Source organism: Myripristis murdjan, chromosome 23 (genome assembly GCF_902150065.1).
Source record: "Myripristis murdjan chromosome 23, fMyrMur1.1, whole genome shotgun sequence".
NCBI classification, from domain to species: domain Eukaryota; kingdom Metazoa; phylum Chordata; class Actinopteri; order Holocentriformes; family Holocentridae; genus Myripristis; species Myripristis murdjan.
In genome coordinates, this window is record NC_044002.1 from 10,633,679 (window position 1) to 10,649,031 (window position 15,353).

General features: G+C 43.0%; 1 protein-coding gene across 2 annotated transcripts in view; it reads right to left on the reverse strand.

Annotated features, from left to right (window-relative positions):
- iqsec3a (IQ motif and Sec7 domain ArfGEF 3a) overlaps positions 1 to 15,353 on the reverse strand; it is a 101,528-nt gene that overhangs the window by 20,709 nt on the left and 65,466 nt on the right. For both annotated transcript variants that reach the window (XM_030045954.1, XM_030045955.1), the window contains 3 exons: positions 8,531 to 8,653; positions 4,635 to 4,801; positions 748 to 887 (listed from right to left, as the gene is read on the reverse strand). In XM_030045954.1, the coding sequence (XP_029901814.1) occupies positions 748 to 887; positions 4,635 to 4,801; positions 8,531 to 8,653 (430 nt within the window). The remainder of the gene's footprint in view (positions 1 to 747; positions 888 to 4,634; positions 4,802 to 8,530; positions 8,654 to 15,353) is intronic.

Sequence of the window (15,353 nt, forward strand, 5' to 3'; positions counted from 1 at the left end):
TTGAACCTTAAAGAGTAGAAAATAGGAGTCTAATGATAGCGGTGGTTAACGATGTATCGAGCTGGAGTAATGACCTGAGATAATGATTGCAGTGCTGATGAGACATTTAATGGATAATAAATGTGCTTCGCCGAGGCTGCTAGGGCTAGGTGACAGTGACAGGGTCTTGACTAATGAGTCAGCCGCTGCTGGCGTGAAGTTTGCTGGGGTGTGTGTGTGTGTGTGAGAGAGAGAGAGAGAGAGAGTGTGCACATACGTGTGTGACTAATATGAGAAGTACGCCGAGACGTCATTGGCTTGAAATACTACATGCTCAAAATGCTCTCCAAATCCGGGGATGGTTATAAAAAAAAATGCATAGTAGGGGAAGAGAGCTTACAAATACATTTTATGAAATGATTTTTTTTCCCACTGTTGCTCTGTCAATTCTATCATATTCATGTCAAACATTTTAAGCTGTGCAAACAGAGGAAAACAGCTCCTCCCATCAACTCAACTCTTCAATTTCAGTTGAATGCAATTCTAAAAGGCATTTCTGTATGTCTGTGTGTGTGTGCGCGCGTGTGTGCACGAACACAATCCAGGAGAGACTCAGAACTATTACTCTATTTTTGTCCTTCCATCCATTCTGCAATGGAAGTCTGAACAGTATGTGCATGCATAATTGAGATTCATATGAAGTCTCTGTGAAGCATTTGTGTGTGTGAGTGAGTGTGTGTGTGTGTGTGTGTGTGTGTGTCCTCTCACCGTTTTCATGCCAACTATGGACTGCTCAACTTTGGAGACGTAGGTGACGTGGTCCTCGTTGGAGCGCAGTTCCCGCAGCTGTATTCGCTCATAGATTCCCACCACCATGTCTCTGGGGATGTCTGCTCCATCATCCACACCTGTGGACAGAGTAAGCCTATTAGACACACACACACACACACACACACACACACACACACACACACACATACACAAATACCAACTGGTTGCTTGTAAATTAAGGCTTTAAAAATTTAAATGGCAGGTGGTGGATGGAGCTTGGAGTGTGGGTACCACTATGTGTGTGTGTGTGTGTGTGTGTGTGTGTGTGTGTGTGTGTGTGTGTGTGTGTGTCCACTGGAAGCAACAGATACGGAGTGACTGCTCGGTGGTGGAGGAGCCGTACTGTGTGTACACTGGCCTTTAAAACCACAGGGAATCAACGAATGTGTCATTGCTGCAGGGGGCTGACTCAAACACACTGAGCCAGGATTAAACATGGGCTTACACACACACACACACACACACACACACACACACACACGCACAAATGTATACTTACAGTATACACACACACACACCTACCTGCAATTATGTAGCATTGTCTTTTTCACTCTGTTTGACATGCAATGAGTGGAAAACTTTATCACATATTCCCAAATCTCCCTCCATCTCTCAATCTCCTTGTCTCTCTCTCTTTCTTCCTCTGTGTGTCTGCCTTTCATTGTCTCCATGAAAGAATGACACAAGGCAATCTGAAAGGAGGCTAATTGGCAAGTGAAAGGTTAAGGCCTCTGTGCCATTTAAAAAACAAACAAACAAAAAAAAAAACATCTGGAACGCAGAATGTGAGGCCATGGCATTTCACCGCGGGCACAGCTGCATGCTCTTTGGCTGAGAGGTTGCCCTTGAGATGCACCCCGTTATATTGGCGCCGCTGTATCACACTGCGTGGTACATTGACTCTTCAATGGGGCTGGATGTGTTTGGAGAAAATGAAGCCGCCACTGGTGACGGCGGTGACAGTGAAGCACCCTGGGATATGCTGAGACATCACTCCATATTATGGAGTCAGCACAGTGGAAGAGAGAGAGAGAGAGAGGGAGAGAGAGATAGAAGACGTGAGAGACTGGGTTGGGAGGGTGGCAGGGATGACCAGCGGGAAATCGGCGTAATGTGTCAGGGTAATATTTTCCTTTTTTTTTTTTTTTATTCAGTGTCTCTTATTTTCTTTTGCTGCCACTCCTCTGACGTCCTCATATCCATATTTTGTCCTCTGTTCACCTTTGGCCCTGCGTTTACCTTTTCCCTGTCTCCCCTTGTATTCCTCCAATCAGAGCATGCAAAGCTGGCCTGTCACAAACCCTACTGGTGAACGCCAGCCCACCACCATGACCTAAACACTGACGTAAGCTCGCTCGCTCTCCGAAAAAGACCATCCAACCCCGCTTCAAGAGTTTCCCATTTCAACGAGCTAGTGTATTCCTTTATGACGGCGAGCTGCTATTGTTGTGTTTGATGTTCGGCCACAGTGGGTTGACACCGACAGTCCGTTTTAACCAAGATAATGAATGTTCAACAGTTCTTCATTACCATTGGTTTCTGGTGGATAATTGCATTTCACCTCAGTCAATTAGCTAAGTGAACCACACCGCTGTGAACATGTGAGAGACAAAGAGTAAGGAGAGAGAGAGATGGAGAGGGAGAGATGGAATGTAAACAAGGAAAGACAGATGAATAAACACACAGGATAGTATTCCAACTCAGCCAGACAAAATGAGAAGGAGAATGGAGAGAAAGAAAGACAGAGAGAGAGAAAGAGAGAAATAAAAATGGCAAGCTGAACAAAAGACAAATAGAGAGGCCAAGAGAGAGTGGCACATTCTAATTTGCATAAGATGCCCAAATTGATTTTCCAACTTAATTTAATTGTGGGGAACGGTCTGGATGAATCTATTAAAGCTGTTCTGCATCGACCTCAGAGTTTCCTGATTGATTATGCAAAGAGAGAGAGAGAGAGAGAAAGAGAGAGAGAGTAAAACTATGACGATCCCGTTTCTTGCTCAGCACTCAGTGAATGAGCACCAATCTGAATGTGACAGACAAGAATCACGGCTTGTTTTCTGCCAGTGTAACGATATGAGTTGTGAACGCGCAAGGCAGAAGGCAAGAATAAACATGAGACCTAATTTTCACAGCCGTTATTTATCCAGGGAAGGTTGACAGAATACAGATACAACACCCTGCTGCACACCTGATAGAGACCGACATTCACACTTGGACGCTGCACAATGCGACTACATTCTGCTGCTGTTGGACACTGAGTCAATCAGTGGGAGGTTGGCTGCTGTGCTCAAGGGCACCTCAATAGTAAATGATGAGCATTTCTGATTGGCTTCCCCTGCCCAGATTCTCCCAGCCAGTTCAATATTAAAACTGGATTTGGGACAAATGGGGCATTCCAGTCAAACGTCTGCTTCTCTAACTCCTATACATGAAATTGTAATCAGTTACAGTTACTGACTAAAAAGTAATTAAAATTACAGTTATTAATCAAAAATGTTACATCCACATATACTCTCAGTGAAAAGCTCATGTCGGGAATAACATTCATTCTGTTGCATTGCATCTTTTGGCCGTGCAGGAATGACTTCTGCTGGCAGGTTTCTTGACAATAAAGCCATTGGGACAAATTTGAGAGCAACACCATCAAGGGCAGGATGGCTCACAAGGAGCTGTCTGCACATCTGGACAGGCTCCATTCATTTGGCAGCATGCACTCAAATTTTGAGTCTAGTTTTTGATTGGTTTTCTTGTTTTGAATTTGCGCCAGCTCTCGTCTGCCATTCAAAAACACGCTCTACATTGTTCTAAGAAGCCAGTCTGCCATGCCTGTAAGCAGCCGACCACGTCAAGGTGGTTTGTGGCTGTGCTTAAAAATCAAATCAAATCAAAGTAATCAAATGCAATAAGTTACATTACTTTGAAGTAATTAAAATGGTTACATTACTTATTAAATGTTTAAGAGGGTAACTCCTAATCTGTATTTTATTACATTTGAGAAGTAACCCTCCTAGTTCTGCCTCTGGCCCAGCACCTCTTGGCAGTTTGCAGCTCCGACAACTCACATTAACATTTCTGCAGCTGCTTAGAGAGCACATTTTGGCACTTCACGCCATATAGCAAATAAATGCCGAAGCCCATATTATAGTGGATTTCTCCTTGCATTCTTCAATTGTTTTCCCAGTCTGTCATATTTTCTTACATGTCTGCAGTGGCAATTTAAATACAGCAAAATCTCATCTACATCATTTAGTTAAATCCCCACAATGAAAAATGAGATGAGAGGCACATTTTAAGTATGATATCAATTATTATCAATATGGCTTATGAACATATGTACAAATAACATGTTACCAGTGAGACCTGAGTCTCTGAACTGATGCGCTTTATTTTTACAAGTAACATATTATTCATATTAATGTTATCCTGTATTTCTGTGTATATTGTTTTGTGGCCTTCCTCTGTGCAAACACTGTTTGATCTTATGGCGCTATGAATGCACCTGTTTAACTCACCAGCCATCTGCATCTGACCATGAGACTTATCATGTAATTAGCTTCATGAAAATACATGAAAATAGTAAAAATACTATTTTTTTTGCCTATGACCTGTGACTGAGGATAAGGACCAAATACCCTTGGTGTTATGAGTACCACACTCAATTGAGCCACCATCTGAGCTAACCAGCCAGTGCACACCACTCCAAACACACCCTCACCCTTATCAAGTGATGCACATAGACACACAAGCATTACTCCACTAAATCCACACACACACACATGCCCAGACACACAAACATACAAGCGCACTGCAGCATCTCTTACCCCGAAGGTTGCGTATGAAGTCCTCCAGCAACATCTTGCGGTCGGGTTTGATGTTGGGGCTGTACATGTCGGTGTTGAGCAAGATGATGGCGAAGGCCAGGATGAAGATGGTGTCCGGGTTGTGGAACTGCTGCACCACGTCCGGGTTACACATGCAGTAGCGCTGGCTGTTAAGTAAGGCAGGGGAGGGAAGAAAGAGGTGACAAAAAAAAAAGACAGGAGCCGGGATGATAGATGAGAAGAAAGAGACAGAGACGGGATATGGCAGAGTTAGTCAGTGTTTTCCTTCCACAAAAAAAAAATCCATCCTTAAAAACTTAAGACATAATGTGCTTTTTGGACCTGCCAAAGCTTGAACAATGCCTACGCCAGTCATGACATGCTCTTTTTATTTAGCCTGGAAACCTGCACACTCAACATGCTCATAAAAGCCATGACAGGAGCACCACGCTCGGCTTCCAGGTGCAAGTTATGGTTGTAATTTTGCTCGTGGCTTCTTCAGGAGCTGTGTGCCGCCTCTCAGCAACAATTAAGAAAATGAAACTCTCACCGGGTGCCCCTTGGAAACGATGCGCCTCTCTATAAATGTGCTTGTCCTGCTGTGTTGGATGGCTACTGGAGTCAAACAACTTGCTAAGAGTGTATGTTTCTCCATATATATCCCAGAAAACTTGTCTCGTTTTTCCATTTAATTCTTAATAAAAATAATATAAAAGGTTAGGGTATTTTCATCTTTTTTGGCATTTCGTTTTACATAATGAACTGTTGTCTAAAACAACAACAGTGACATTTAAATGATAAAAAAATGTGAGGAAATAAATTTAGGTTAGCTTTCTCTAGATAGCTAGTATCTAACAAGCCATTTTGGACCGTTATCATTATTAATAAACCACTGGCTTCTAATTGGCTGATAGTATTGCTGCTATCCTCCCTGATATTAAAAATGCCTGTCACAACGGAGGCCCTGACAAAACAGCTGGAGCTACTTCTGACTGGCTTGTTTTTTTTCTGGGGACATTATTTTCCACAGAGAGCCTGGTGACATAGCCAGGACTTATCACCATCTTTTAGTATCCGTATAACATCCCAGATTGCAACATCATGCCAAAATTAGGGAGTAAAAATGTTTTTTGTTTTTTGTTTTTTTTTATAGCAGCCTATGCCCCTGCATTAAAAGTTGTACCTTCTTGAAAACACAAGTGAAACACCTTGTAATAAAGGCAGACACTATTTTAATATCAAGACAGAACATCGGGCGCTCACAGTGAGACGTTCTCCAACCTGTGGGTTTGGTAGTTGACACTGACGGATGTATACAGGTAGCTGAGCCTGAGCGAAAAAATGTGAAGTTTTTAAAAACGAAATCCCTTACCGAGGCACTTCCCCGGTAAAGACGAGACAAGGGCCAGGCTTTGATGCACTTCCCTAAAAAACACCCTTAACTATCACAAAGGCTGGGAAGGAAAATACTGCTGCGTTGTGCACTCACCAAAACCATGAATCTTAACAGATGTAGACGCCTACTTTAGGTGTTTGTGTACTTTTTATGTCGAGCGTGTGTGTGTGTGTGTTCGTATCTACAGAGAAAGACAAAGGCTGGCTGTGCAAGGAGGAGAGAGACGGAGGTGGATGAAGATTCCTCAGCAAGCTGTTTGTCCTGTCTGTAAAGTGCATGAACTATGAATACTCTGCTCAGTAATTCCAGGTTACAGAGCTCAGTGGAACATCGACTGTATATGAAAAAGCAGAAACAAAATGAAAGGCAGAGACGGGGGTGTTTATGGCGTCTTCCGCTCTGCCCTCATATTTTTTTTCAGCCTGATAATCACGGGGCTGCACACAGATGTTTATTCGCATCTCAGTGTCTGAAAACCCTGAATCAACAGCAACCAATAATTATACCCTTGTCTGTGCATCCTAATGTGGCATCACACGGCGAAAACCTCAATTCATCCTATTTTCTCTTTGTGTGTGCTCTTACTTTGCACGGGAAAAAAAAAAGATGAAAAACGACAACACAACAAAAAGGAGGGAGAAAATGGCCTGTAATTCTGCAGCTTGTTGAATAGATATGGTGCTTTTGGCATCTGACGCTGTTTACCAAACCTTCATTTTATTTTATTTTATTTTATTTATTTATATTTTTTGTTGTTATCATGGAACGAATCAGCAGAGCATCATCCATAAATCACTGCGAGCTGCATGAAGAGGGGTTTTAAGGCGAGTTTAGGAGAAGTATAAAATCGAAAAAACTAAAACAAAAACAACTTTCTCTTTGCCTAAGAGGTAAATTATATAGGACTTTGGGACAGGAAAAAAAAGAATACAGAGTGAGTGTATATTTTGATGCGAATGCAGAATGAGAGTAAACGATGGAACGCAACAGTGCCCTACTCGGTGTTATGAATATATCATTGAGTTGAGGAATATGAACTGAATATGTCTGTGGCATGGCAAGCTGGCTGAGTGTATTTGTTCATTCATTAGTATACTGACACAGCAGATACCGAGGCTGCGTCTCTTTTTCACTGCTGCTTCGAATTCCCTTCTCCTCCTTGTGAGATTTCTTTCTCTCTGTGTCTTTCTCTCTCTCTATCTCCCTCTCTGCGAGTGTTTGGAGGGATATCAATGCCCAGGAGCAGGGGTGGCAGACAAACACAGTGAGAGAGAGAGAGAGAGAGAGAGAGAGAGAGGCAGTGACGGTTATGCAACAGTGGTTATTTATAAACCTTCCTCTATCCTTCCTCTCCTTCCTTCCTTTCCCATGTCGTGTCTCCTCAACCCCCCCCCACACCCCCCACCGCCCACCCCCAACCCCCGCCCCGTCCTCTCTCCCTCTCGGTAACACGCAGCGTCAGCCTGATGTCCAAACACGCGCGGTGCCAACCTCTCTGCCCGCTGACTAGGACAATGCCACCGCTTCTCTCCTCATTGGGCACTTTGACAGCTGTGACAGGTGGTTCTAACTCAGCGGGGTCTGGGGAAAACAGTTAACATTAACACACGGCGCCACAGCTGCACCGCAAGCCCTCTTTCCCCGCCGCGTGGATACTGCACCGCGCTGCCCGGCTATTCAGACGGGCCGGCCTTGACAGAACTGACATGTGGCCAAACAGAAGGAAAGGAGAAAACACAAGAATATGTGCGTTTCCGTTAATATTTGAGTGTGTGGTGTTGGTGGTGGTGATGGTGGCAGTCTGACTCAACTGTGAAGACCGAATCTGTGCTGAATATTTACATTCACACACACCGCCGGTACAAGACCTCAGCAGTAACCTTGAAATCATGGTGGTGGTGGTGGTGGTGTGTGTGTGTGTGTGTGTTTCAGGTTTTGTGTGTCTGGCTGTTGATCTTGGCTTGTTGAATTTGATTGTGCCAGCATGGCCGCATGCTCCCTCTTTAGCATGTTTATCTAGGATTCCTGCTGTGTCCAGAACACGGCAGGAGCCGGGCTCAAGCAGCCGTACAAGATAATAAATAAATAAATAAAAAAATGACAGAATGGCATGAACCACCTCCAAGCCTGTTCTAAAAAATTTATATGTAGACAAATTCAGTTATTAATAAAGTGCAAAATGCATGTCAGCAGCTGCACTAAGGCAGGCAAATCGGTTTGCCCTAGATAATTGTAGACTGACAGGATTTTGTTTCACCTGCTTGAATATCAATACGCCTCAAGAATGGATGAATTCATAGTGATAACAAAGGAATTAATGTACCATAACCTTGTTAATTTAGTTTTTGTGGATCTGTCTGAGGCGCTTTTATACGAGTAAGCCTTTCAAATGTAAATGACAAGTGTTGTCAAACCCCCTCCTCGTTGAATCTAAAAATAGCGGATGACAATAACAGTATTTGCACATTAAAGCCAATCCCTGTCAGGCAGCTATAATTACCTGAAGGCCTCGATGAGACGCTCCACCTTCTGGGCTTCCCCCTGCACGCGGATGTGCGCCTGGAACTTCCTCAGCGCCTCGTCCAGCTCCATGCCTGAGAAGTCCATCTCATCCACCACGCAACTGGTCAGCAGAGAGGGAGGAGATATGGAAAGACAAAGGGAAAGCGGTTAGAGATTACACAGTGACTCAAAGCAGGGAGAAGAGAGAAAAAAACGGATGTGGCAGATGCATGAAAATGCAGGCTCGTGACGGCAAGAATAAAACATGTGACAAATCTAACTGTCTCTGAAGTCCGTGTGGAGCCAGTTTGGCATTCATATCAATGCATCAACATCATTGTGGCTGCTGGCCTCATGGACGGTGACTCATGATGAAAGATGTGGAAGTTTCACTCCCCGGCTTGAGGGTCACAGCACCACTCTGCTTACTCCAGGTATTAGCCACGCACGGACACCTGGGATAAGGCTGGGCTGTCTATCTACTCTGCTTCACGACTGCAAAGACACACACACCCACACCCACACAGAATCCCCACACACACATACGCATACAATCCCTCCGAGCAGAAAATCCTCCTATTACCTGACAACCCCAGCTTAATGACTTTAATTAAAAAAGCAAAATATCCTGTCCAATGAGTTCAGGGGGATAAATACAACGTGGGCAACCGGGAGGTGGAATGAGGTTTTGAAGTGAAAAGGTGACTTTGGAAATGAGTTGGGAGTTGTGAAAGTTTCCCCTGCTTTGATGTGAGATGTTCTGCGGCGGCACAAAACGGAATGATAATCGAACTATGAAATTAAAGTGCTTTTCCTGCTTGAATTGGTTTTCATGTGGTTTACTCCAAACTGAACCGCACTCATTCCAGATAAACTTTTCCTTAGCGAGGCAAATGCAAATGTGTCAGCCTATTGATGCTTGCAGACATTCAAAATGAGGGCGATATTATTCATCTCCAAATATTTATTGGCCATGATGATTTTATGTAGCGACTTCAGGATGATTTGAGGAGATCTGCCGAAATCCATGGCAGGGAAGACAATGCGTTAGACTCTGATCTCTGTTTAATTTACCTGAGCGGGAAACAGGTACTGAGCAAGGACAGAAGTGCAGTCGTAAGCTTGGATGTGCACATGTAGCATACATAAACATGCACACACACACACACACGCAGCATGAAGATGGATTGCTCTGAACAAAGTGAGTTAATGAGGTGAGTAGTTGACTGTGACACATGCTGCTCCAGCAGAAAACAGTCAGAGAGCTGAGTGTACAGTACTGTCTGACATAGTGTGTACCAGCACATGGGATCACAGCAAAACCAGCCTGACACCAAACCCTATGAAGACTGCACAAAGGATGCATAAGGAACCACTATTGTTACTTTTACTACCATCACAATAACTACTTTTACTACGATGACGACCACCACTACTAGAACTTAAGAATTTTGAGGTGCTGGCACTTTCATTTCATCTCTGTTACTTTATACTTTTACGGCAAAACACTTCAGAGGGGGAATATTGTGCTTTTTAATGTGCTACATTTATCTACCTGTTGTTGCGAGTTGCTTTGCATAACTAACTTTTACATGCAAGCTGTAAAATGTGATGTATTGTTACAGTGTAAACTAACCAACAGTATATGGAGAAACAACATTAAAATATTTAATAGTGCATCAATAATTTAACACTGAAAGGAGCCATTGTTCGCAATTAGAACCTTTCCTTTTCATACTTCAGTTCATTTTGCCTCTAATAGTTCTACACTCACATAAAGGTGCACTATGTTAATTTAAAGAGAGGTGACAACTTTATCGACTCGACTGACAAAAATGTGGAATGAGCACATTTGACGGCTGTATGGTTCTGCTCATTAATGAATTATGTGTTTTTCCATGTTTGTTTGTTTTTTTCAGTTGAATTTAAATGGTCCTTACTTCAATCAGCCCCCAGTTTTTCAGAATGCACTGGCGTTGAATTTTACTGAGAAAGTTTCCCAATGTGGTATTGATTCTTTCACTTAAAGGCAGCATGAGAATGTTCCTTAAAAAAAAAAAAAAAAAAAAAAAAAATCAATGTATAGACCCACACAAAAATAATCCCTCTCAGTCATCACTTATGACACACTAGAAGTGTGTGTTGGTGTGTGTGTCTGCAGAGGCGTTGCCCTCTGCCTGGATTTTCATGTTTTGCTGCTTCATTTTTCCCAGCCTATAACAGCGCACAATGCCAGAGCACAGCATCCAATAGGAAGCTACGAAAACCGTGGATATCGACCATGGAAAAAAGGAGAAAAAGCGAGATGAAATGCTAAGCAGACAAAGCTCATTGAACAACAAAAGTGAGTTTGGGGTTGGATTCCACCTGCTGATGAGAACTGAAGGAAATGATGAGGATGAAGAGTGATGCCATGTTGGCCTGGTTTCTGTTGGACAGGTAGGTGCCAGATTTCCTAGGCCGGCAACATTACATTTTGGCCAGCCATTTCATTCCATCGCCATCCTAGGAAATGAAAACTCACTGCCGGCGGTTAGCCAGGGAAGAGGGGCCGACTTTACATGTTGTGTTTACAAACCACAACTGACAAATCCTTCTCATTCTGCTTTAAAGTAAATGATTTGTTTTCTTGATCACTGACTACTGCTACTCCTGCTCCTACTGGTAGTATACTACTGATAACACCAAAGCTAATGGTAGGTTTTCATTGTACAGCGACTTAAAAAAAACAAAGAATAGACATTTTGCCATCCAATGGTTGGATTTAGAGAATGGTTTTGCGTAAGGCTTGTGGAGATGAGGCTAATAGCACACTGACCTAAAGTTTTACCAAATTTAACTTAAGTCAAGCCTCTTGTCAGCACCCAGCCTCTCTGATCTCCCTCTTCATGACTCACCTCCTCCGCTCCACCACCGCTCTCTCTCCTTCCCTGGCTGTCACTCCTTGTTTATGTAACGTCATAAGTGATGCTCTCTAGCCTAAGTGCATCAGCGCCCCCCCCCCTTACTCTCCTCTCCCATACCCACGGAAACACGAGCGCACAGACACTTACACAAGGGCAAATACACATGCACGCGCATACACACGCACACTATTCACACATTTATATGGATACACTCACTCACTTGATCAGTATACAGTACCTGGCAGGGAAACACACATCTGTCAGCGTAGCAATGCTTAAATCGCAAGTTTGCAAAGTTGTCGTGACAGGTACACACACACACACACACACACACACACACCGAGAAGCAGCAGGCCAGATGGAACCATATTTTGTCAGCAGCCAATGAGTAGATGACAGGCTGAAAACAGATCCCATTTTTCCTGGTAAACAAGTCTACTTCATTACAAGTAAATGAGTCCATGGAGTACCACGTTGCTGGGAAGCCAAATCTATAACCACAGTTTGGCTTAATTGACTCGAGACATTTTAACTATTGTTATTTATGTGTGGCGAGATGCACTATGAGCTTGTCAGTATGCACTAAGGAGACGAGGGAGATTCGAAATCACAGGGCACTCTTTCTCACAGCAAAGCCATGGAAACATGAAGACGGAATACACACACGAGTCTTGTGCGCTTTTACTCATACGCACACACACACACACACACACACACACACATGCACACACTAGCCTCACACTCGGTTAAGTCAATGTTACTTCCATGAGTGATTTTCACATTAGGCTGCGATCCCCCACCAGCTCTCCCGTGACTACACTTTATCTGAAGTGCTCTCACACACACTTCGCACACTCCTATCATGTCCCTCTTCAACATCGCTGCCATGGCAAGCACTGCTGTAAGACCGCTCTTCAGAAAAATGGGGAAAATATGTATGTATGTATATATATATCCCAAAATATATATATATCTATGCATCCCATGCACTGAGCACTGTTACATCGTGAACTGAGGTCCAAAGCCTTAAAAGCATATCCTTGTTCAATATATTTTGAGCCATGGCAGGGTCCACTTAGAAATGGATATTAGATTAGAGCAACCTGGTGTGAACAGCTTGGGAGAGTGCTGTGTGGCATATGCTTGACCTTGTGAGGACTCAGACTGTGTTCCTTTTTTTTAGTAAATGTTAAAATCTCAGAAGAATAAAAGAGAGATCTAGCTCCAGCAGATATGCAAATTTAGAGGTAATCGGTGAACGGGGAGGATGTAATAGAATAAAAAAAAAAAAGTCAATTACTGAGATAAAATGAGAAAGGGGTTGAAAGTGGGAAGCAACAGAGGGAAAAAAACTGAGATGGAGGAAGAAAGACCTCCACATTTTCAAAGGGAATAAAGAGAATCAGGCGTTAATGACCTGGGACAAAACTTGCAGAGTGAACTGAGTCATGTGTGCGTTCACCTTCAGAGTCATTTGATAAGAAATACTTGAAAGAGGCATCTATTCCATCTCTCCCTCTTCCTTTAAACCACTTGGGTTTAACCATTTTCTTTTAAAGAGTGCTGGGGGAAAAGTGTGGGGAGGCGTGCTAATCAATACTAGCTTTAAAAACCGCTTTGAACTACTTTTGGACACGTGTCTAATCTTTTTTTTTTTCCTGTGTGTGTGACTGTGTGTGATGACTTATGATCTGAGGACTCACACGGGTCCTTGTGGTAGAAGCCGGCACAATTTAAAGGACCAGGAGTGTCCATCCAGATTCTGGGTCTGTCTCAATCGAAGGGCTAGATGACTGCTAGGTCGCAGCCCACGGTGCCCACGTAGGAGGCGTCCGACATAGGTGCCGATATCAAGTTTACCGGAACTAAAAGTTTAGTGAATTGGGACGGTGTAGCCTGCGGAGGATTCCTACGTCGTTATTATCGAGGCTTCCCGAAGCGCATTCGAGCGATGCAGCGTAAAATGCCGAAGTAGGTTTCGGAGGTGTGTCAGTGAACACCTGTGCATGAAACAAAACGATAAGCAGCTTCAACGCTCTCAAGATGGACAACATTGATTCTGTAGTTTTATGTATTTTATTTTATTTTGTCTTCGTGAAGATGCAGAAAATTAAGATAATTGTTACACCTCACCTCAATTGCAACAGACTATCCCAATTAAAGTAATTGTACACACGGCTACACTGTAACGTACCTGATGCGCTGATGGTTGCTATGGAAACATCATGCAAAATGCCTATCTAGCTCATCTAACTAAACTTGCATTTACAGGCATTGTTCGGATACAGTTAACAGCTAAACCGAATCTATGGTGATAATTATAGGCACAAAAACTTATCAAAACGTCATGATATAAACATTAAGACGGTCTAAACATGCTTAATAATTCCAGCAATGGTGGCTGATCCAGAAATTCAACTGGACCGAAAGGTACCATGGGAAGTAGGCTGTAATGTCGGCCGCAAAGCATCGTGGAGGTGTATCCTGCAAATTAGTCAAAAATAAGCTGGATCTGTCGGCTGCATTTGCAGGACCCTGCGCGGTAAAATCAAACTGGGACAGCACTTGTCGCGCCGCCGTGACGTAAGCAGCCTACAAATACGACCTGGGTAGCGTACAGCCTTTGAATTGGGACAGAGCCAGTGTTTGTGTGATTTGTTGAGGTTTCCAGTCTGTCAAGATCTTCCCTGTCTCTTGGCATGCCAATGCAATGAAGCTGGATCGGCATTTTTTTTTTCTTTTTTTGTGAAGCTGCAACTGTCAAGAAAATATCTGCCGAAGCATCTCCAAGTGAATTACAGGCGAACAGATACATTTTGCCAAGTTCTACCTGAGGAAATACTTCCCAAAGTGTTACACCAGAAAGGCGACAGATTGGAAAAGTCACCAAATCTCACAGAAACTCTGGATTTATAGACAGCACGAGGGGTGTGACGACCAATGCCCTTCCCTGCCAGTGAGTCTAACCTTCTGTTCACCTGTTTTGCAGACACCTGGTGGGCGGGGCAGGGGATCGTCAGTGCCAACTGGAAGCACCTGGGCCCAGTGCTCCGAGGCTTGAAAACTGCCTGTTCCCAGTTTATTGTGGGAGTTCTCCCCATTTGAGTTCTTGACTTTTTGTTTGAAGTTTTGTTTGCTTGTCTCATCCAACACCCTGCAACAGACCCACTATCACCAACACTTACACCTACACTGACTTTACCACACCGCACAAAGTTTTCTTTTCTTAATTCTGTTCATTAGTAAATTTGAGTTGTTACTCCCACATTTGTTGTCCGCCTCCCCGCCTTTGTCACGGCTTATTGTGCCATGCTGTGACAGGAGTATGTGGGAAAATATCTCTCTTTTTGTATTTTGGATGAACAGTTCCTTAAACATCATAGCACTATATAGAAATATAGAAATTAGTCACAGTATGGATTAAACGGAAGCAGATGATTCTACATTATGTATGTAAAATATAAAGTGTCTAAGTACATTACGTATAGAAATATAGGGCACTTAAGCTGCGTAATGTCCTGCCAGAATCACCATAACCAGTCATGCTAAATGGGCCATTAAGTAAAATAATTCATGCATTAATTATCCGGTATGTATGCATCAACTTGTCTTTACATAACATGTGGGTGGCATTAAAATGAATCCTGTACCTTAAAGTATTAAGGAGTTATAATAGTTTTAAGAAAATACGTTTTTTAACATTAATATGCAAATGTATGCAGTAAGGTTTTCTGTAATCAGATCATCTACTCTATAGGGATACCTGTGGTGTAAGTTCTGCACCATGGTGGTGGGACATAAAAAGAAATATGTTAAATAGATATCAGCTACTGAAATGATGATATATTCACTGCACAATGGCCACCCTAATGCATGAAAATATGATTTGATTAGCATCTTTGGAAAAGTCAATAC